General features: G+C 44.0%; 7 protein-coding genes across 7 annotated transcripts; 4 read left to right on the top strand and 3 right to left on the bottom strand.

Moving 5' to 3' along the window:
- Positions 1-237: 237 nt before the first annotated feature.
- On the top strand, positions 238-1641 carry PUMCH_000215 (uncharacterized protein; the record flags this gene model as incomplete). The annotated part of the gene is made up of 1 exon (XM_063019309.1): positions 238-1641. The coding sequence occupies one exon, from the start codon at positions 238-240 to the stop codon at positions 1639-1641; it is 1404 nt and encodes a 467-aa protein (XP_062875379.1).
- A 793-nt stretch (positions 1642-2434) lies between these two features.
- On the top strand, positions 2435-3751 carry PUMCH_000214 (uncharacterized protein; the record flags this gene model as incomplete). Its single annotated transcript, XM_063019308.1, has 1 exon — positions 2435-3751. The coding sequence occupies one exon, from the start codon at positions 2435-2437 to the stop codon at positions 3749-3751; it is 1317 nt and encodes a 438-aa protein (XP_062875378.1).
- A 797-nt stretch (positions 3752-4548) lies between these two features.
- On the top strand, positions 4549-6039 carry PUMCH_000213 (uncharacterized protein; the record flags this gene model as incomplete). The annotated part of the gene is made up of 1 exon (XM_063019307.1): positions 4549-6039. The coding sequence occupies one exon, from the start codon at positions 4549-4551 to the stop codon at positions 6037-6039; it is 1491 nt and encodes a 496-aa protein (XP_062875377.1).
- A 105-nt stretch (positions 6040-6144) lies between these two features.
- PUMCH_000212 (uncharacterized protein) lies at positions 6145-7527 on the bottom strand (the record flags this gene model as incomplete). The annotated part of the gene is made up of 1 exon (XM_063019306.1): positions 6145-7527. One exon carries the CDS (start codon positions 7525-7527, stop codon positions 6145-6147), a length of 1383 nt encoding a protein of 460 aa, XP_062875376.1.
- Positions 7528-8901: 1374 nt separating this feature from the next.
- On the bottom strand, positions 8902-10695 carry PUMCH_000211 (uncharacterized protein; the record flags this gene model as incomplete). The annotated part of the gene is made up of 1 exon (XM_063019305.1): positions 8902-10695. The coding sequence occupies one exon, from the start codon at positions 10693-10695 to the stop codon at positions 8902-8904; it is 1794 nt and encodes a 597-aa protein (XP_062875375.1).
- A 1960-nt stretch (positions 10696-12655) lies between these two features.
- PUMCH_000210 (uncharacterized protein) lies at positions 12656-12934 on the bottom strand (the record flags this gene model as incomplete). Its single annotated transcript, XM_063019304.1, has 1 exon — positions 12656-12934. The coding sequence occupies one exon, from the start codon at positions 12932-12934 to the stop codon at positions 12656-12658; it is 279 nt and encodes a 92-aa protein (XP_062875374.1).
- Positions 12935-14581: 1647 nt separating this feature from the next.
- On the top strand, positions 14582-16120 carry PUMCH_000209 (uncharacterized protein; the record flags this gene model as incomplete). Its single annotated transcript, XM_063019303.1, has 1 exon — positions 14582-16120. One exon carries the CDS (start codon positions 14582-14584, stop codon positions 16118-16120), a length of 1539 nt encoding a protein of 512 aa, XP_062875373.1.
- Between the last annotated feature and the right edge of the window lie 290 nt (positions 16121-16410).

The following is a 16410-nucleotide window of genomic DNA, read 5'->3' as shown; positions in this document are numbered from 1 at the left end:
CGGTGATGCAGACACTTACATCCCAATTCGGATGAAATGTCAACCAGCAATGCGCAGGGCTCCTAATCGAGACACTCAGTTACCGATCTCAGCATTACCAGCTACTGTGATAACTTTTAAACCCTGAAACTTTGTATAAAATCCTCTCGGACAACTCTTGCTTTCTTCAATTCTTCCTGGATCTCCCCATTTGAGGTGCGTTGATAGCTTGCGACCCTCCATTACATTGTTCAAGGCATGAGCCAAAGTAGTTTCAGAGTTGATGGCCTAGCATCTCCGCTGAGATCTTCATTTCGACATTCCATACATTCTCTTCTACGTCCAAGTACAAGGAGCCCAGTGAGAAGTAGCTCGAGTTCTCAGTATAGTGGATCTAAGGCTGATGTACGAGCACAATCAAGCACGGCGCATGATTCTAGAAAACTGATATCGAAGATAGACTTTGCTGACTCTGAATCAAGTCATTCGCATATTTCAGTGGAAGCAGAGGCAGATGCTGCGACAATTTATTCGATCATTCAGGATTATGAGGTGACACAAAACTTCCTTTTTGATGAAGACTTTGACAGCACTACTGAAACAGAAGTCAAGGCTTCCAAGGGTACTACAGAATCGCGATCAGCTGGTACAAGCATCGAAAGCGGGCAAATTCCCGTTGAGGATAGCAACATCTTCTCAAACAATTCGGCACTGGAATCTTCCCCGATTACATTTGTGACTTTGACTAAGACTGAAAAGCCTTCCATTATAGACGTACAAAAGAAAACGCTACTGATTCTCAGCACTGAAATATCTTTTTCTGGGGGAAGCAATGAAAGTGCACACGCTGGTGAGATAGGGAACATGTCAATAGCATATCACCCAGAATCAAGAGTATCGGTTACTACTCCAATGAAACCTCAATTCTCACCAGCTGCATCCCAGAGAGTTTCAATGCAAAATTCGCTGAATGATCGTACTCGATCCAGTGGTGCTTATCAAACCATTCATTCGAGGCAAGAGAGCGGGCATCTTGATGGTGTCGACTCTGCCAAATCCTTCTTTGCTGGACAGGAGATGGACCCTGATTGTTCTGGTGTTTTCAGCACCATATCATATGATGTAGCTAGTGGGCCATTTCCGTATACAACAAAAGCGCATAGGCCTGCGCCATTGGTGGTAAGTGATGTTTCTCTCGGCCAAAGTGCAGCCGAACTCGTCAACCCATGTTACCGAAACCCTATTCTTGGTATGCAAGAGCCTTCTTATTCGCCTACTGTTCCAACTGCCTTTCCCACTCGTGATTCAACTGAGAAGCAACGGCTTCATAGAAATATGCTTTTTGCATCCACAGAAAATCTTATCGAGTTGCAAGAAAATCCAGATCTCAACTACTCATGGGCAAAGTGGAGTTTGATGATGATTTCCGCATTTCTTGTAGTACCTATTTTCTTTCTTCTCGCGTTGGGGATGCTAGACAAAAGCGGATTCTACTATCATGATTTTGTTCGGTCCGATGAAAAGATAGTCGGGGGTTTAAAATATCATCAAAGGTACACTGCAAATCAGAAGATTCTCAGCTTTTTCCTCGGAGTTCTATGGTTGTCCACCATCTTGTCCATGATTGGTGTCGGCTTTGGCCTAGGACTCACACGATTGTAGTTACTCACGACACCACACATCACACTTTGCCATCAGAGGCAAATCATTTGCATAGAATTTTTACTCGCTCATTTTCGAGGTACTCACTTATTAGGTTGAGCAAACTCTAATGTTGATTTCCTCAAATCAGCGCTTTCAATTCCGAATTCGGCTAGAAATCGGGAGGATAATCCAAAGAACTCCCGACCTTCATAGTGCCTGAAATATTTAGACTCTAATTAATTTGCATTATAATAAAAACAACGAGAAATAGTTTACCTCGAAATTTAATGTATAGGAATCGCTGCGAAATATAACCCGATTGAAATTTTTGTGGTTTGAGCCATTTGTTCTCTTTGAGTATAGGTCTCAACACAGCAGCGTGAGAGGCTATGCGAAGCGGGCAATACCTATGAGCCGCAATGAGGCAGGTGCTCGACAAATATCCAGTAAATCTCCATTAATTTCTGAGAAATCTTTTCAAGTCGAAGCTCAAGACTTATTTCAGAATTGCCTTTTTCGGCAACGGTCCAGCCCCTTCTCTTTTCATAAGCAAGGATACAAAGCATTGGCATCACATGACTTATCACGCGATACCACAACCTATTCGCATTTGTCCCTCCAGAAACATATTGTACCCCTAACAGATACGACAGGTAGGCTTATCACATATTTGCAAAGGTATCGTAACAATCAATTGCCTTGTATTTTCAGATAATCCTGTATACCGCCCCCAATTGCTTCATAGACTGGATCAGTTCAATACCGTGGAAGCTTTCATCTCTCTTTATCTTTAGTATCACTTACTTAAAACATGGGCAATGTTCCCACGAAAGAGCCCCGGTCCAGATCCGGTTCTTTGAACTCACATGGCACGAATACTGGCGGCCGGTCCAGCAGGAGGAACACTGCACTTTCTGTTTTTAACCCTGCTTCTATGAAAACCAGTAAGTCTAAAGATAAGCTCAAGGCTCAGGCTCAGCACTACAACGACCTCGTTGTTCGTGTGAAGGAGCTGGTTGATGGTGGATTTTTGGCTCCGTATGGTACGTACAAACTGGATCTTGACTTTTCAACTTCTATAGTTCGCGATTTGATCATTGCTCGGAGATTAGCTCCATTCTACACTCCGTTGCAGGACTTTGACGAAAGTTGGAGCGATAAAGAGATTTTCATTTTGATTTCGCAAATGCCTCTTCATGCCGATGATGATGCTTTTGCTGAGGAAGAGGAAGAACTTGACCCCGAGGACCATAAGATCCATCGGTCGCTGAACTACTATAAACGTCAGGAACAAAAGGCAAAGAAACGTGAAATGATCGACAAAATGAAGGCAGAAAGGAGACAAAATGATCTTGATTATCTTACTGCCCGCAAAAGCAGCACGCATAACGAGGACTTGTCGCTGCAAGACCTTATCATCAAATTGTACAAGACTGCAGTAGAATGTCCAATCTGCTTCTTGTATTTCCCTGAGCCAATGAACTACAGCAGATGCTGCCGGCAGCCCATCTGCACTGAGTGTTTTGTTCAGATTAAAAGACTCGAACCTCACCCCCCTCATGACGACCCTGGTCAGCAAGATAGCAGTGAGCTACCGCATACGCTTATCTCTGAGTGTGCCAATTGTCCATATTGCGCCACAGCTGATTTTGGTGTGACCTATGATCCTCCACTAGATGTGCATGTCGGACTAGGCACCACGACAAAACCGGGCGATTACAGAGAGCCAACAATAGTCGAAACTGTTGCAGAAGGAGCTACTGATAGTGCTGTTGACTCTTCCGATGAGACTGAAACTCATTCCGTGCCCCCACCAACTCGCCATGTGAAACCTCGTAGACGCTCCTCCATCTCAGCTGACTCGAAGTCCGTAATTACCACTGACTTCATACGCCCTGATTGGGAGCTGAAATTAGCATCTGCCAGAAGTAGATTAGCACGCAAATCTGCCACAGCAAGCGCCATACATGCGTCAAGTTTAATTGTCACTGGAGATAGTGCCACTGGCAATGGCAATCGTCTGTTCATAGATTCTCTCGAAGACAAGATGGTTGAAGAAGCCTTGAGGCTCTCACTTCTTGAAGAGGAAGAACGCCAAAAAAAGTCGCCGGGTAGTTCCTCGTCCTGAGTTTTAGTCATGAAATTATTCATCATTTGTCTTTAGGCTATGTAGAATTCATTTATTACTTCAATTGATTTCTTGCGACGGTATTGTTTCATTTCATAGTGCTCGGGTGGTTGGTCTTGGTTATGCTAAGAGCTGGCTCATGGGTATGAGGAATCTTTCGCTTATCAGGGCATGCACCTCAACTAAATATTCACCACAACTAATTCTTCCTCTTCGTGAAAACACACAGTGTTATTCCAATTGCTGCAGAGAGAAAAGGCTTAGCCACCAAATTTGAAGTATCAACGAGTACTCAATGACTAGAATTCCGCGCGCTTCTGTTCTTGATTTGAGTAAAGGATCTACCTTATTAAGAACCTTCTGTGCAACCCAAAGCAAATAAGGTTTGCCATTATACAGTACCTCTGTTGTGCGGCCAAAACATGGAATGTTAATATACGTCCAGAATGTGTGACTAAAAATATTATAAGTTCCATTGATTTGCAATTTTTGATTGTTTTCATGGCTTGCTTTCTTTCACTCGTCTTTTTCCCTCAGTCTTGCCTGGTGGTGTCTTCAAGACGCGTTGTTCCTCTTCCAACACATAACCGTTTTTGACAGATTTCGATCCTTCGGGAGTGTACGTGCCCGTATTAACAACCTCAACCTTGATGCACTCCCGTTTCCCATCTCTTGTCGTAAATTGTGGCCGTGCCTATCTTACTAGACGCAACCGTGACACCTTCCTTATTGAGTTCACATATAAAAGCTCTGTGCCTTGCTCATTTGCCTTTTTGTTGGCCTAGTGATAGGAAGACATGTCATCCACTCTCCTGCCCAACGAGAGCTTATCTTTCACTATTACAATAAAAGAAGATTCAGTGATTGATGTCAATCAAAGATGTCTGTATCTCAGTGCTAATCCTGTGAGTCTCCTTCCCGTCAGAAGAGTGATAGCCAGTTCCGGGTTTCTACGAGAGACAATCATTCTTCTAGGTCTGTTACAACCAAAGCCCAGCTCAGCATTACTACGAATTAAACATGTTGCAATTGACTTCTCACGGGACTTTGTTCGGCAAACGAATTTCGTGCCGGGCCTGCGGATCATTGGGCAGATCCGAATCAATACCGAGCACACCAGCGGGTTCACAGAGCTCGCGAGAGGCCAGAGGGTATTCGTGTTTCCCTATTCTAATTGCTTATTGCAAAACTGCGCGAATACATGCGAGAACTGTCGGCTAGTGTCGTTGCAAGAGGATGATGTTGCCTTTGACAAAGCAGATCAGTATGATCTTCATCGAAACTACCCGTGCACTGAGGAATGGATTTATGGAAGGACTATCGATGGGGGACTTCAGGACTTTATACAAATCCCACATCCTTCCAAACTGTTACTTCTTGTGCCTGATCAGGTCTCTCTGCGCGACTGTTGTTTCCTACTAGATGTCGCTGTTCCGTTCATGTCCTATTGCAAGGACCATCTATGTCAAGGAGCGAATCTAATGGGCAGGACGCTAGTCATTCTCAACGATGTCAAGAAAGAATCCAATGATTGTTTGTTAGTAATCCGTCACCTTCTCCTTAATGATCAGCAATTCACCTTCACAGATGTTGCCACCTTGAGAGAAAGCCCTTCACTTCAAGACACCTACCAAAAACGATTCAATGATGTATTTATCATTGCTGCTGGACAGCAAGCTCTTGATTTTGCTGTGTCGTTTCGTGCTCCAAACATGAACTTCAATGAAACGAACGAGCCACAAATTACTTTATTGTCTACTCAATCGCACGATTTAACAATACCTCACTTCATCAATGTTGCACAATTATCGCTCTCTTTCAAAGACCGGTTTCTAATGGAGGAGCTTTTACTCAGTATCGCGGAGATGAATCTCTTAACTAAATCTCAGCTTCCAAAACGGTTCACCTGGAGTCTGGGGTCAAGTCTTGATTCATACCGAGCAGAAGTTCAACCTTCATCTTTCTTTGATGAAGACTCCAGCTTCTTTGAGAATTTACTTCTGTTTAGTGGCAGAATTGATACAGAAAGCTCTATAATCAATCTGTCACTTGCAAGTGACAGCAACAATCTGGATAAGGGACGGTCAAGGAAACTTTTGAGATGGTTCCAATGTGACTATTGCTTGAATTTAGGTCCTGACGATCAATGTGACCACGCGCTAGAATGCACATGTCTACTGACAAAAACAATCAATCGATTACTCGCTGAGCAAACTCACATCCGGAGAGTTTTTTTGACAATCACACAGAGGAGTAATAGAAGTGTGAACGCTCTCATATTCAGTTGAATTCACAGAACAAGTGTCGTTATATAATATTAAATGCTATGAGATTGTATTTGTTAACTAGAATTAAAATGTTGCTTTAGATGCAATTGCGTGTGACTTTTTTTTTCAATTGTCTTCCTTCAGCTGTTTTCTTATCAGCTTGGCCCAGCATTTGACTTCTTTGTCAAAGGTTCCGATGGCCACAGATTCTAAGAAAGGATCTTGCAAGAGATCTTGTGGAGACAGTCTATGCTCCTCGTCTTTCACCAAGCATTTGTCTATGAATCGGCACATATCAGAATCAAATATCTTTTTAGTAAATTGATCTTCTTTATTAAGAAGAGATGGGGATTGCTCGTTCACAATTCTTTGTAGAAGATCTAAAATACCTTCTGGTCCAATAACCTTAGATGATCTAATACCAGTCAAGTGCCCGGCTTCAGGGTCTGACCAGGGGCTTAGGCCAGATGCTAATTCGTAGAGCATGAGCCCAGTTGACCACACATCTGATTTGATGCTGTACATATTTCCTTGGATCCTCTCTGGGGACATGTAGGTAGAGGTGCCGACAAAAGTGTCAGCTAAAGCAACAGAATTTGTAAGCTCACGGGAAACGCCAAAATCGCATAATTTGAACTCGCCCCTATGGGTCATGAGAACATTCGAAGGCTTAATGTCTCTGTGGATAATTTTGTGAGTATCGTATAGATAATAAAGTCCACTTAAAATGGAAAACAGTAGAACTTTGAGGACTGATAAGGGAAAGGCTTTATCAGAAAGCATATTTGCTAGTTTATCGACAGAACCACAATTGCAGTACTCCATACAAAGCACCACGGTATTGTTTGAGCGAAGATACGCCCCATAAAACTCCACGATATGTGGAGAACGACATTCATGCATAATTCTGAGTTCTCTTATAATCTGCGTTTGGGTCGTCAGCTTGGAGTCTATGCTTACGATCTTACGGGCCATGGTTTTTTGCAGTGGAACGTGAAATACCTTCAGAACTGATCCATAATTTCCTGCTCCGAGCTCTTTGAGGTGTACCAAATCTTTATCTTTCAAGCTATTAGACGAAGTGGTAGATGCTAAAGGAGTAGTTGGCAAAGAAGAGGCAATGGTTCCCTCTTGGCTGCTAACTGATCTCGTAGGGGAGTATGAACTTACAATTGTCTGACGCTTTTGTCCTATTTGAGGACGAATGCTTTCATTGACAGTTGCAGGCGAAAGCTTAAGTTCTTGGAACGCGAGCACAGGATCATCTTGTCCAAGAGAAGATGAGCTAAAACCCCTTTGATTGAGGTCCAACATTGGTGGAGCTCGCCGCCCTCCTAGAGAGGACTTTGACAATTTGAGAGGTTCGCTTGAATCTTGTTGAATTGACAGAAAAGTGAGATTCTTGACATTTTTTCGATTGAGAGACTTAGGTTTTAATAGAGTAGCATCTTGCGTTGAAGGAACTGGGGGAAGTTCCTTCTCCCAAGAATGCAAACTTTCATGAGACATACACGGCAGATGTTTCTAGTTGATAGTAATAATGCAAATTTTGGTTCCGAATACTCTCCAACAATGGTCTGATGTGCTCTTATTGTGTAGCCACAAAATCCAAGTATGTACACCGAATAAAAGGATTGAAAAGCAAAAGAACAAAGTCTCAAATTTTAATACAGCGAGAGAATGTGACGTTTGTTCAAGTTGAAATATTGACTTGAAATAGAAGGTAACGAGCGAGTATTGACCTCCTATATTGAAAAGCCAAGATAAGAGTTGCCAGGTTGAAAGTGGGGAATCTCGAATGTAGATAGTGCTTCGCTAGCAAGCTAATGCAAGAAATAAATGCAAAATTTGTTGTGGATGTATGGAACTTCCTCAATCAATGAATAATATGGGCAACTCCCTGTGTCTGAAACGGTTGTCAATGTAAGATGGTGGAATGCACGGGTCTTAATTAAAGCGTGGCTGCAAAACCCGATTGAGCGTCACATTTGGTGTTCACGAGTCAAGAAATAAGTAACGGAAGAACAAGAAAAATATAATGTTCTCAAAATCACACGAATTGAGTACTCTATCCATCCTCTTGAACTAATCCCTTAATAGTCAAATTTGAGATACTGTGGTCAGTGGATCCAACCAGGGTACCGTTAAGAAATCTCAGTTGCATTACAGGCCAAGCCTGCGGGATGCAGTAAACCGCAATTTTTGTCTCAAAATACCCAAAAGTACTCTCCTTCCCAGTGTCTCAAGACGTGTTTGTGTGAGGCTCAATATGTAACCTAGTTTGGGGATAGACGCCCTGCATGGCTGCCGGCCCGCACATGCACGATGGTTTGGCCCATGCGGGTCCTACAGGTTTTATGCACTCCGAAATTAAGTGCGTCTGCAGAATGCATCCAAGTAGCCCCCAAGAACTACGGATCTATTCCTCTTTTCAAAGCACGCTTATCAATATATTGGGACTGCAGGCCGCTGGCGCATAATCCGAACGGCAAAATATCCCGATGCGTCATTTAGGTGGCTGTGCTTGCTTGGGAAACATTCGCTGTGCATTTTTGTCTTACAATTATGCAAAGGACAAAAATGGTCTAGATCTACAGAGATAAAAATGAAACAATACTATTACACGATCATCATACAAACTCTGAGGCGACGTAAACATGCAAAAAAATAAAACAATCCTGAGCAGGTCATTTCAAATCGGCCAAACAAAAAAAAAAGATGAAATGTACCTGCCCTTAGTGAAATTCATCAAACCATGGTGCTGGCCAACAAGATGGTTTTCTGAGGTCGTAATCAAACGTTCACCAGGCAATTGCACGACTCCTTTGTAGCAAACTGTATGAATGAATTAAAAGAGTAGCGACCTTGCGATGCGTGAGCAGTTTAGCGATTGAATTGTGGCCGTTGAAGAAGATATTGGCCCTGTTGGCTTTGATCAGGTTGATGCTGCATTGGGTATTGAGACATTTGAGCCTTATACATGTCTGGCAACTGGATGACTTGTGCATATGGAGGGACATACTCCTGTTGCGGCATGTGGCCTCCAACTTGCATCATTTGGTTCACTGAGGCTGGCCCCATCATGGTATTTTGGTCCATTGGCATATAATTCATGTGTGACATAACGTTCTTTTGCGGAGGAGGAATGTTGACAGATTGCTGAGAGTTTTCCATATTGACCATTGACGGAACACCAGGGAACCCGCTATACAACGAAACGCTCCCAATCTTCTTCTTCTTTTGGCGACAGTTCAAACAGACTTTATGTCTTCCCTGTTCTTCTGCTGACAAGGCCTTGGCACAGCGATTGCAGTTGCCCATGCGCTCCAAGTTGGTCCTGCGAATCTTATCATTTTCTCGACATCGCTGACAAACTTTGTAAGAACCACCAGATACAGACGACCTGCGTCCGTTCTCATCGACACTTTCTTCGTTTATGATCAGCAAGTTGATCGGACCAGAACAATGTACACACTTTCCTTGAGCTGCACGATTAGCTTTTCGGATTCTGAGGTTTTGACGGCACAGTGGGCACAAGACATACTTCTGTTGGTCTTGAGGAATCTCATTTCCACAACGACGACAAGCCCCTTGTTTATCTTTGGTTTTCTTTTGCCACCGTCTCAGGCGCTCACGCTGCAAGTCTCTGCAGTGGTCGCAAAGCTTGAATATTTTTGGCTCTGTACCAAATTTGCCCAGAAAAGAGTCCTTTGCTACTAAAAGACTCTGCGTGAACTCCTTCTTACATCTGGAACACTTCGATTGAATCTGATTATCGGCGTCAATCTTTCTGTGTTCATCCTCCTTATTGACAAGCTGTTGCTGGATATGAAGAGGAGGAATTGGAGATACAAGGCCCCCGCCTTCTTCGAGCTTTCCGGGAAATATGCTTGGTTGTTGATTTATGGTTGGCAACATGCCGGGATTATTGATGTTAGCATTGGCTGATGACATGGAATGATCAGGGTCATTGGATTGATTCTGGCCCATAATGGAACCCATAGAATTTGGTACAGAAGACAGACCACCGCTCTGCATGTTTGGGAGTGAGTTCGAATGACCAGTGTTCATTGTGCTTGGCATTGAACCTATGCCAGAGCCTAAGCTCATGCCCGGGCCCATGCCTGTACTATTGTTGTTAGGATTGTTTGGTAGATCCGGGGCACCGTTGGAACTTGGGCCCATTCCCAATCCCATACCTGGCCCGAGGTTAGGGCCCATACCATTTGTACCACTGACACCGACACCATTGTTCATGCCGGAGCCAGCAGTCATACCCATCGCACCGATTCCCAGCGACATTGCTCCTGGCATACCATTGTTCATCATACCGGGTTGATTGGGATTAGGCATGCCCATCATGCCGCCATGAGCAGGAGTTAAAGATTGAATCGGATACCCATAGTAGTTCTTGAATCTTTTCTCGTCATATGGCATATCTTGAGGCATATATCTTGGGTCGCTGTAGTGCACTTCTTGATTGTTTGCGCCAGGATCGCCATAAGCCTTCATCGGCATGACTCGGACAGACAGTCGAGGAGGAAAGTATTGGCCCTGCGGGAAGGGAATCTTAACATCGTAGCTGTATTGCAGGCGATCGTGCTCTTCTGGGAAAAAGTTTCTTCGCATCAGCACCGGCGGCTTTGTATCCTGGTCTACCATGAACGGAGGATCCATGATATCAGATGTGAATATGTGGGAAGGGATATTTGTGGAAAACCAAGGAGGGGTTTATAAAAAAAGATGAATTGGACAAAAGAATAAGCGACCAATTGAGAATGCCAGATTGATCCTGTGAGTGTTTGTCTCTTCTGCACCTCTGACTAAAGTATAGTGCGCAACAATCGGTCAACAAAAACAACTAATGTATGGGACCAAATGTCTCTCGAGGTGTATGGAAGCGGGTCAAATCAATTAGCAAATAGCAACCAAAAGACAGTGTTGCGTCGCTCGGAAATTAGCTTTGGGTGCGTTCGAAATTGGTCCTGACGGGGTTAAAAAAATAAAGATCAGGAAAAAAAGGACAACACGAGCCACTAAAAAGAAGTAGTATGTATTCCCGCTCGCTGTTCCTGACATGGGGACATGTGAAGGAGAGGCTCCTGCAGTCCGCCAGACCTCCCAACCATCTCACCTGCAGTAAGCAACTAACCTTTCTTGCTTCTGATGCAAGACCGTCATGGATCTCGGGTCAAACGCCACTTGCCTCAGATCGGGCGCACTCAGGTGGACCATACTATGTTGCATGTTGCAACTCCTATGGTTGTGAGTCTGGACCCGGAGAGGGGACATGCGTCCAAATCTGAGGAAAAGCGTCCTTGCTTCGCTTCAGGGTGGTGCGATTAGGCGGTTACCATCCACCGTACCATAGCTAGACAATTTCGAAGCACATGCAATACTCCTCGTAAAATGCCCGGATTTGTCTGAAAGCATGACACGTGCGGTTCTATCCTTGATGTACCTGGGATTAGAGGTATGATGAAAGGTGCCAATCAAAGAGGCAGCAATGTATCTGAGATTCTTTGTGGGAGAATGCGCTACGGCTATGTTGAATGATGTAATCGCCAATGCTGTACACAAGGCTGCCTTTAGGCCGTACTGCGTATCCTGTGTGCGCCGTGCAGTAAGATTTTCGCCAGTCAAATAGGTACAGCACTACAAGAATTAAGCTATTACTTCTTCTTCCGTTGGAAGTTTACGAGATAAATCAAGCTATGAATAAAAGAACACTAAAGAGCCGGGAACTCGTACAAGAATGATTAAATTTCGACGACATGAAAGAATGGTTTTGCGGTTAGAGGCCAGCAGCCCCGTATGATCGGATCCGAATTGTGGTTTGGAATCCAGACCGAAGTGTTATGAACCTTTTGCAATTCAGGAAGGGGTACAATGTTTCACCACAAATGCTTCGATAAATGTGTATATCAATCGGTAAACAAAGTCACAATCTGCAAGAAAGCGAACAATTATCCGTAAAGACATGTGGCGATTGCTCAAGAACTCTTTCAGTTGATCCACGGACTTGTCTTTTATAATGTAATAGCTACTTATTGTTTGGCGTTGGCCAACCTTGAGTGATATGAGCTTCCTTCATGGTTACGAATTCCGCTCTTTAGCGGAAGTGTTTATTTGAACATACGAGACCATGAAGGTTGTCAACAATGGAGCCTCGAAACCTCGAGTAGAGCGGATAAAATTAGTAATATAGGTTCGGACGTCTCCGCAGCGTAATGTCCAAAATTTTAAGATGCTCTTAGTGAACGTGAGACAACGGCGTGCAGCCCTTGCACTCCAAGGTTTCAAATATCAAAAAATTCAACGATGGTTGAGAAGCCTGGGTCAAGACAACATAACGAATAGTTCATTATCAAAGCTCACTTTCAAACGCACAGATATAATAGATCAAATGGATTATATTCAAAACCACTTGACACAGTGGGTTATGAAGTATTCACAGGGATGCCGCCACTAAGATTGATGTGTACGATGAACCCGTGGGGCTCATTCTACATTGACAGAGAAAACGGATGTCAATTCAAATATGTACAAGTTCCAAGTGCTTTCGGTCATAGATGTTCATTTCTCGTTAAATGGCGTTTGCAATAGCATGCCTTTGTAGGTTCAAGCGAAACAAGCTCTAAGATCTACGCTTATAGATAATCTGAGCAACTTCGCCCAATCGATACATTCCTAATGCAATCAAAACAATCCCACCACCACGAATGCCTCGTTGAAACCACAATGGGTGTGTCTTCAAATCGACAACTCCCTTCTTGTTTTTAAAAGGCATCGACGAAAGAAAGTAAGAACCACCAGCGAGCGACATGAAAGTCTGCACTGCAGTGCAGCCGAGACACTCCTCATCGCTCAAGTCCCTTCCTTCCGGGGGTTGGAATACATCTAAGATGTTAGACATTTGTACTGAAGAGAGATCGTTTCAGATTAGAGGAGATTTCACATAGTGTGGAGCAGATCCTGCAGGACCTGCCTGACAAGGTTTTCTAACGACATATCGATCATGTACAGGAGAGCAGGACGTGCGAGAATAAACCTCTCGGGACAGGTACGAGGTGCCTCGGTCCTGACATGAGCATCACGCCGCAGTAGACACGAACCGGGGAAGTATGAATAGCATCGAGGAAACACCGACTCCAAAAAAGAGTAGGCTTCTTGAAATCAACCCGTGCCAGAAGCATGACTATTTCATTTTCGTAAAAGCCGGAGTTCCGGCTGAATCTCGACGCAGGCGCGCGTAAATACCCACACATAAGCGTCTAGCTTGCATCGCGCCTTGCCACCACGTCCAGGCACTGAGGCTTGTTAACCGAAGATTAAGAGAACAACGCGAGTCATCAGCTGCAATTGGAGCATTTGGGTCAGAGAATTGGACCATTGAAAGCACCACTTTTGCTTCTAATAATTAGACCGAGAATGTTTCTGTTCCAATTAGCTATTCACACGCGAGAATAGTCTCTTGCAGATACGAGATGTTCCGGCAAGGGCAACTAATGCGCTATGTTCCAGTGGTTTTCGTGCGCAGCAGGGGATAAAGTTGTGTTCAGGCACCCCAGCGCCCTGGGTCTGGTTCCGGCTACAGATTCCCCCAATGAATGGATTTACGGTGCCCGCCTCGTTGACCGAACTTTTTAAGTGCCGCACTCTCTAACCACTGCAGGAGTGTCACACGGAAAAATTCGTCGGAGTATGTCCCAAAAGAGCCTTTGTTAGGCAAGGCCAAAGATGTGAGTTACGTCAACAATTCAAGAGCAATATCGGCCCACACATAGATGTGCCTCTCGGCATGGAGCTTCGTCGTTTTGCCTCATTAGGAGTTGTCTATGGTTAGTTGTCTGGTCCGCAGGTGTGCATCTCGGCTTGTGTTTGACGTGAATGGTGGTGATGCTCTGATTGCGCTTGCCCAGGATTTTGGCACGGCATTGCTACCAGAGTAGTCCTTATCACCAGTCCCGGCCAACAGCAGTGAGACCTATGTCATCACGTCACTACGAGGTTTGGAGGGTAGGACCCCAAAAATAGACAAAGAGGGAGCCAGAGCATGTGTGGTGTGCAATTCTTTGCATTTTCTTTTACTAATCGGCCCGACGCAGGAAAGGATCCCGAGCCCTATTCAAGTTTGCATCCGTATTTCACGATCTGCGGGCACAATGCCCGATTAGGAGAAATATCCTGTTTTCGGGATCTTCCGCTCTTTGCCGAGAGACGTTAATGCAGGCGCGTATACCTCTGCTGATGGGCCTATAGGTGGAGTCGTCATTTACATGAGATCATATATATCATGTAATGAGAAGGAACTGCACTACGGATCACGGAGGCTTGTCAATTTACAAAGAATGTTCTTTCCTTCATCGATTGTGGTACGACAGCCAGAATTTTCTATAGAATTTGCAGAACGGGTCTGTCTGGTACTTTATAGCAAGGCTTGAGGAACACTCTTACACCCGTGCCCCAACTACATAGATTCTCATAGGTACAACTAGCATAGAGAGGACTAGGCATTAAAGATCTACACAGCAAGACCGTCTTCGAATATAGCTCCTCCATCATGTTCAGATTTGGAATACGACTGACCGCACGCAGGTCAATTCCGTCGTTAAGGTTGTCCACAACTAGATACTACAACTATTCACACTTTCAGACACTACATTCAGGCCCTTCCAAATTTAGTCGCTTTATCAAACTCAATCTCTGGATAGTGTCATGTACGGCATTTGCTTACTACATGTGGTGGCCAAAACACACCTTCCCATCTCCTGTAGCAAAGCATTTGAGGAAAGGACTATGGGCTGAATCAGACAAGGGAGAAAAAGACTATCAATTGGCACTCAAGCATTACTTGGAGGCTCTTGAAGAATGTGGAAAATTGAAGGTTGACCCGTTATCAGACGAATACACAGGCATCCAGTTGAAGATTGGTGAGATGTACGAGAGAATGGATAGAACGGAAGAAGCTGCGTTTATTTACAATGAAATAGCAACTCTTTACCTCTCTGTTTTAAAGGCAGCTCCTAATTCACCGCTTGGTCTCCGAATTCATGGCTCAGTCCATCGGGCTCATCTAATTCAGAAAGACTTACGAATTGCGCTCAAGTTAGTGGAGCTCAATCGTCTGAATCCGCTGCTTTCTAAGGCAATCCTCATCACACACTTGCTCATAGCTCAGGAAGAAGTCAACAAAAGATTGGGTGCTGCAGCTGACACGGTTTCACTTATGGACTCAGGTGATCTTTTAGCCCAGAAATCGTCTCACTCTTCTACTGAGGCACAGAAATTATTATCTCAGCTCGGCAAAGGTACTGAAGACACAAATGAATCCATGCAAACACCAATTGTACTTGAGACTAACCCAGAGGCATGGGAACCGTTTACTGAGGAGTTTTTCAATGCGATGGACATTCTTTCCGCCATTTGTATCTCAGTTGGAGACGTTGAAACAGCTAGCGGTATCCGTATTTCAATGGCAAGTAAAATGCTCATTGCCGGGGTATCTCCAGAGAGACTCATTTTGGCACAGTGTAATACCGCATCTCTCCTATACTTTCAGGCAGAGCAACTTCAAGCCCAGGAACTCAAGTTACGTAAACAGTTTGCTGAGCTGGCTGAAGTTGATCACGAGAAGCTCAAATCTATTCATGACCATTTGCATCCATTGACTATTGGAGAAGAAGAAGCCCAGGAGATTAAGGGCAAAATTAACGACAAAGTTACAAAACAAGAAAAAGAGGCTTATGAACAGATTGTAAGAAACAAGGATGAGCTCTTAAAAATGGTGGTTGCAATCTACGAGTCCGTGATTGAAGGTTCCAAGCAATTACCCCAGGAAGTTGTGCAAGAGAACACAATTATTTCCGAATCTGTCGCTCTTGCAACATACGGCCTTGGTGTGGTGAATTTGCATCTTGCTGATTATGACATCGCGGAGAGATTTTTAAGAGAAGCTCGCGTTCGGTCAAGGCGGTGTGGTTACGACGCTTTGATTACAGAAATCGAAAGAGAGCTCAACAAATTGTTCGAGGAAAGAAAGTTGGTGAATGCGAAGAAACGAGATGAAGATGTTCAACTTGATATTCACTTTGCCAATTAGTGAGTCGATGATCCTGGTGTTTAAGAAGAGCACGCCCTCTCACCTCTAAACAGGACTTGATCACTGAAGGCACTGGATTTCACTCGGGCCAAAATGTAGATAGTGATAAATTAGGAAATAATCTTCAATGTTTCTGTGAACTTCGCTCCTCAAGACAAGGACGATTCTTCTGCCATTGTTTCGATTCAGCGATACTGAAAGTCCCAAATGTGAACAACGAAAAACTCAAATTCGAAGCAATAAAATCAAAAATAAAAACACACAATACATTCCACTATTGTTGAAATTAT

This window comes from Australozyma saopauloensis, chromosome 1 (genome assembly GCF_035610405.1).
Source record: "Australozyma saopauloensis chromosome 1, complete sequence".
NCBI classification, from domain to species: Eukaryota; Fungi; Ascomycota; class Pichiomycetes; order Serinales; family Metschnikowiaceae; genus Australozyma; species Australozyma saopauloensis.
This window is presented reverse-complemented; position numbering and strand designations above follow the sequence as displayed.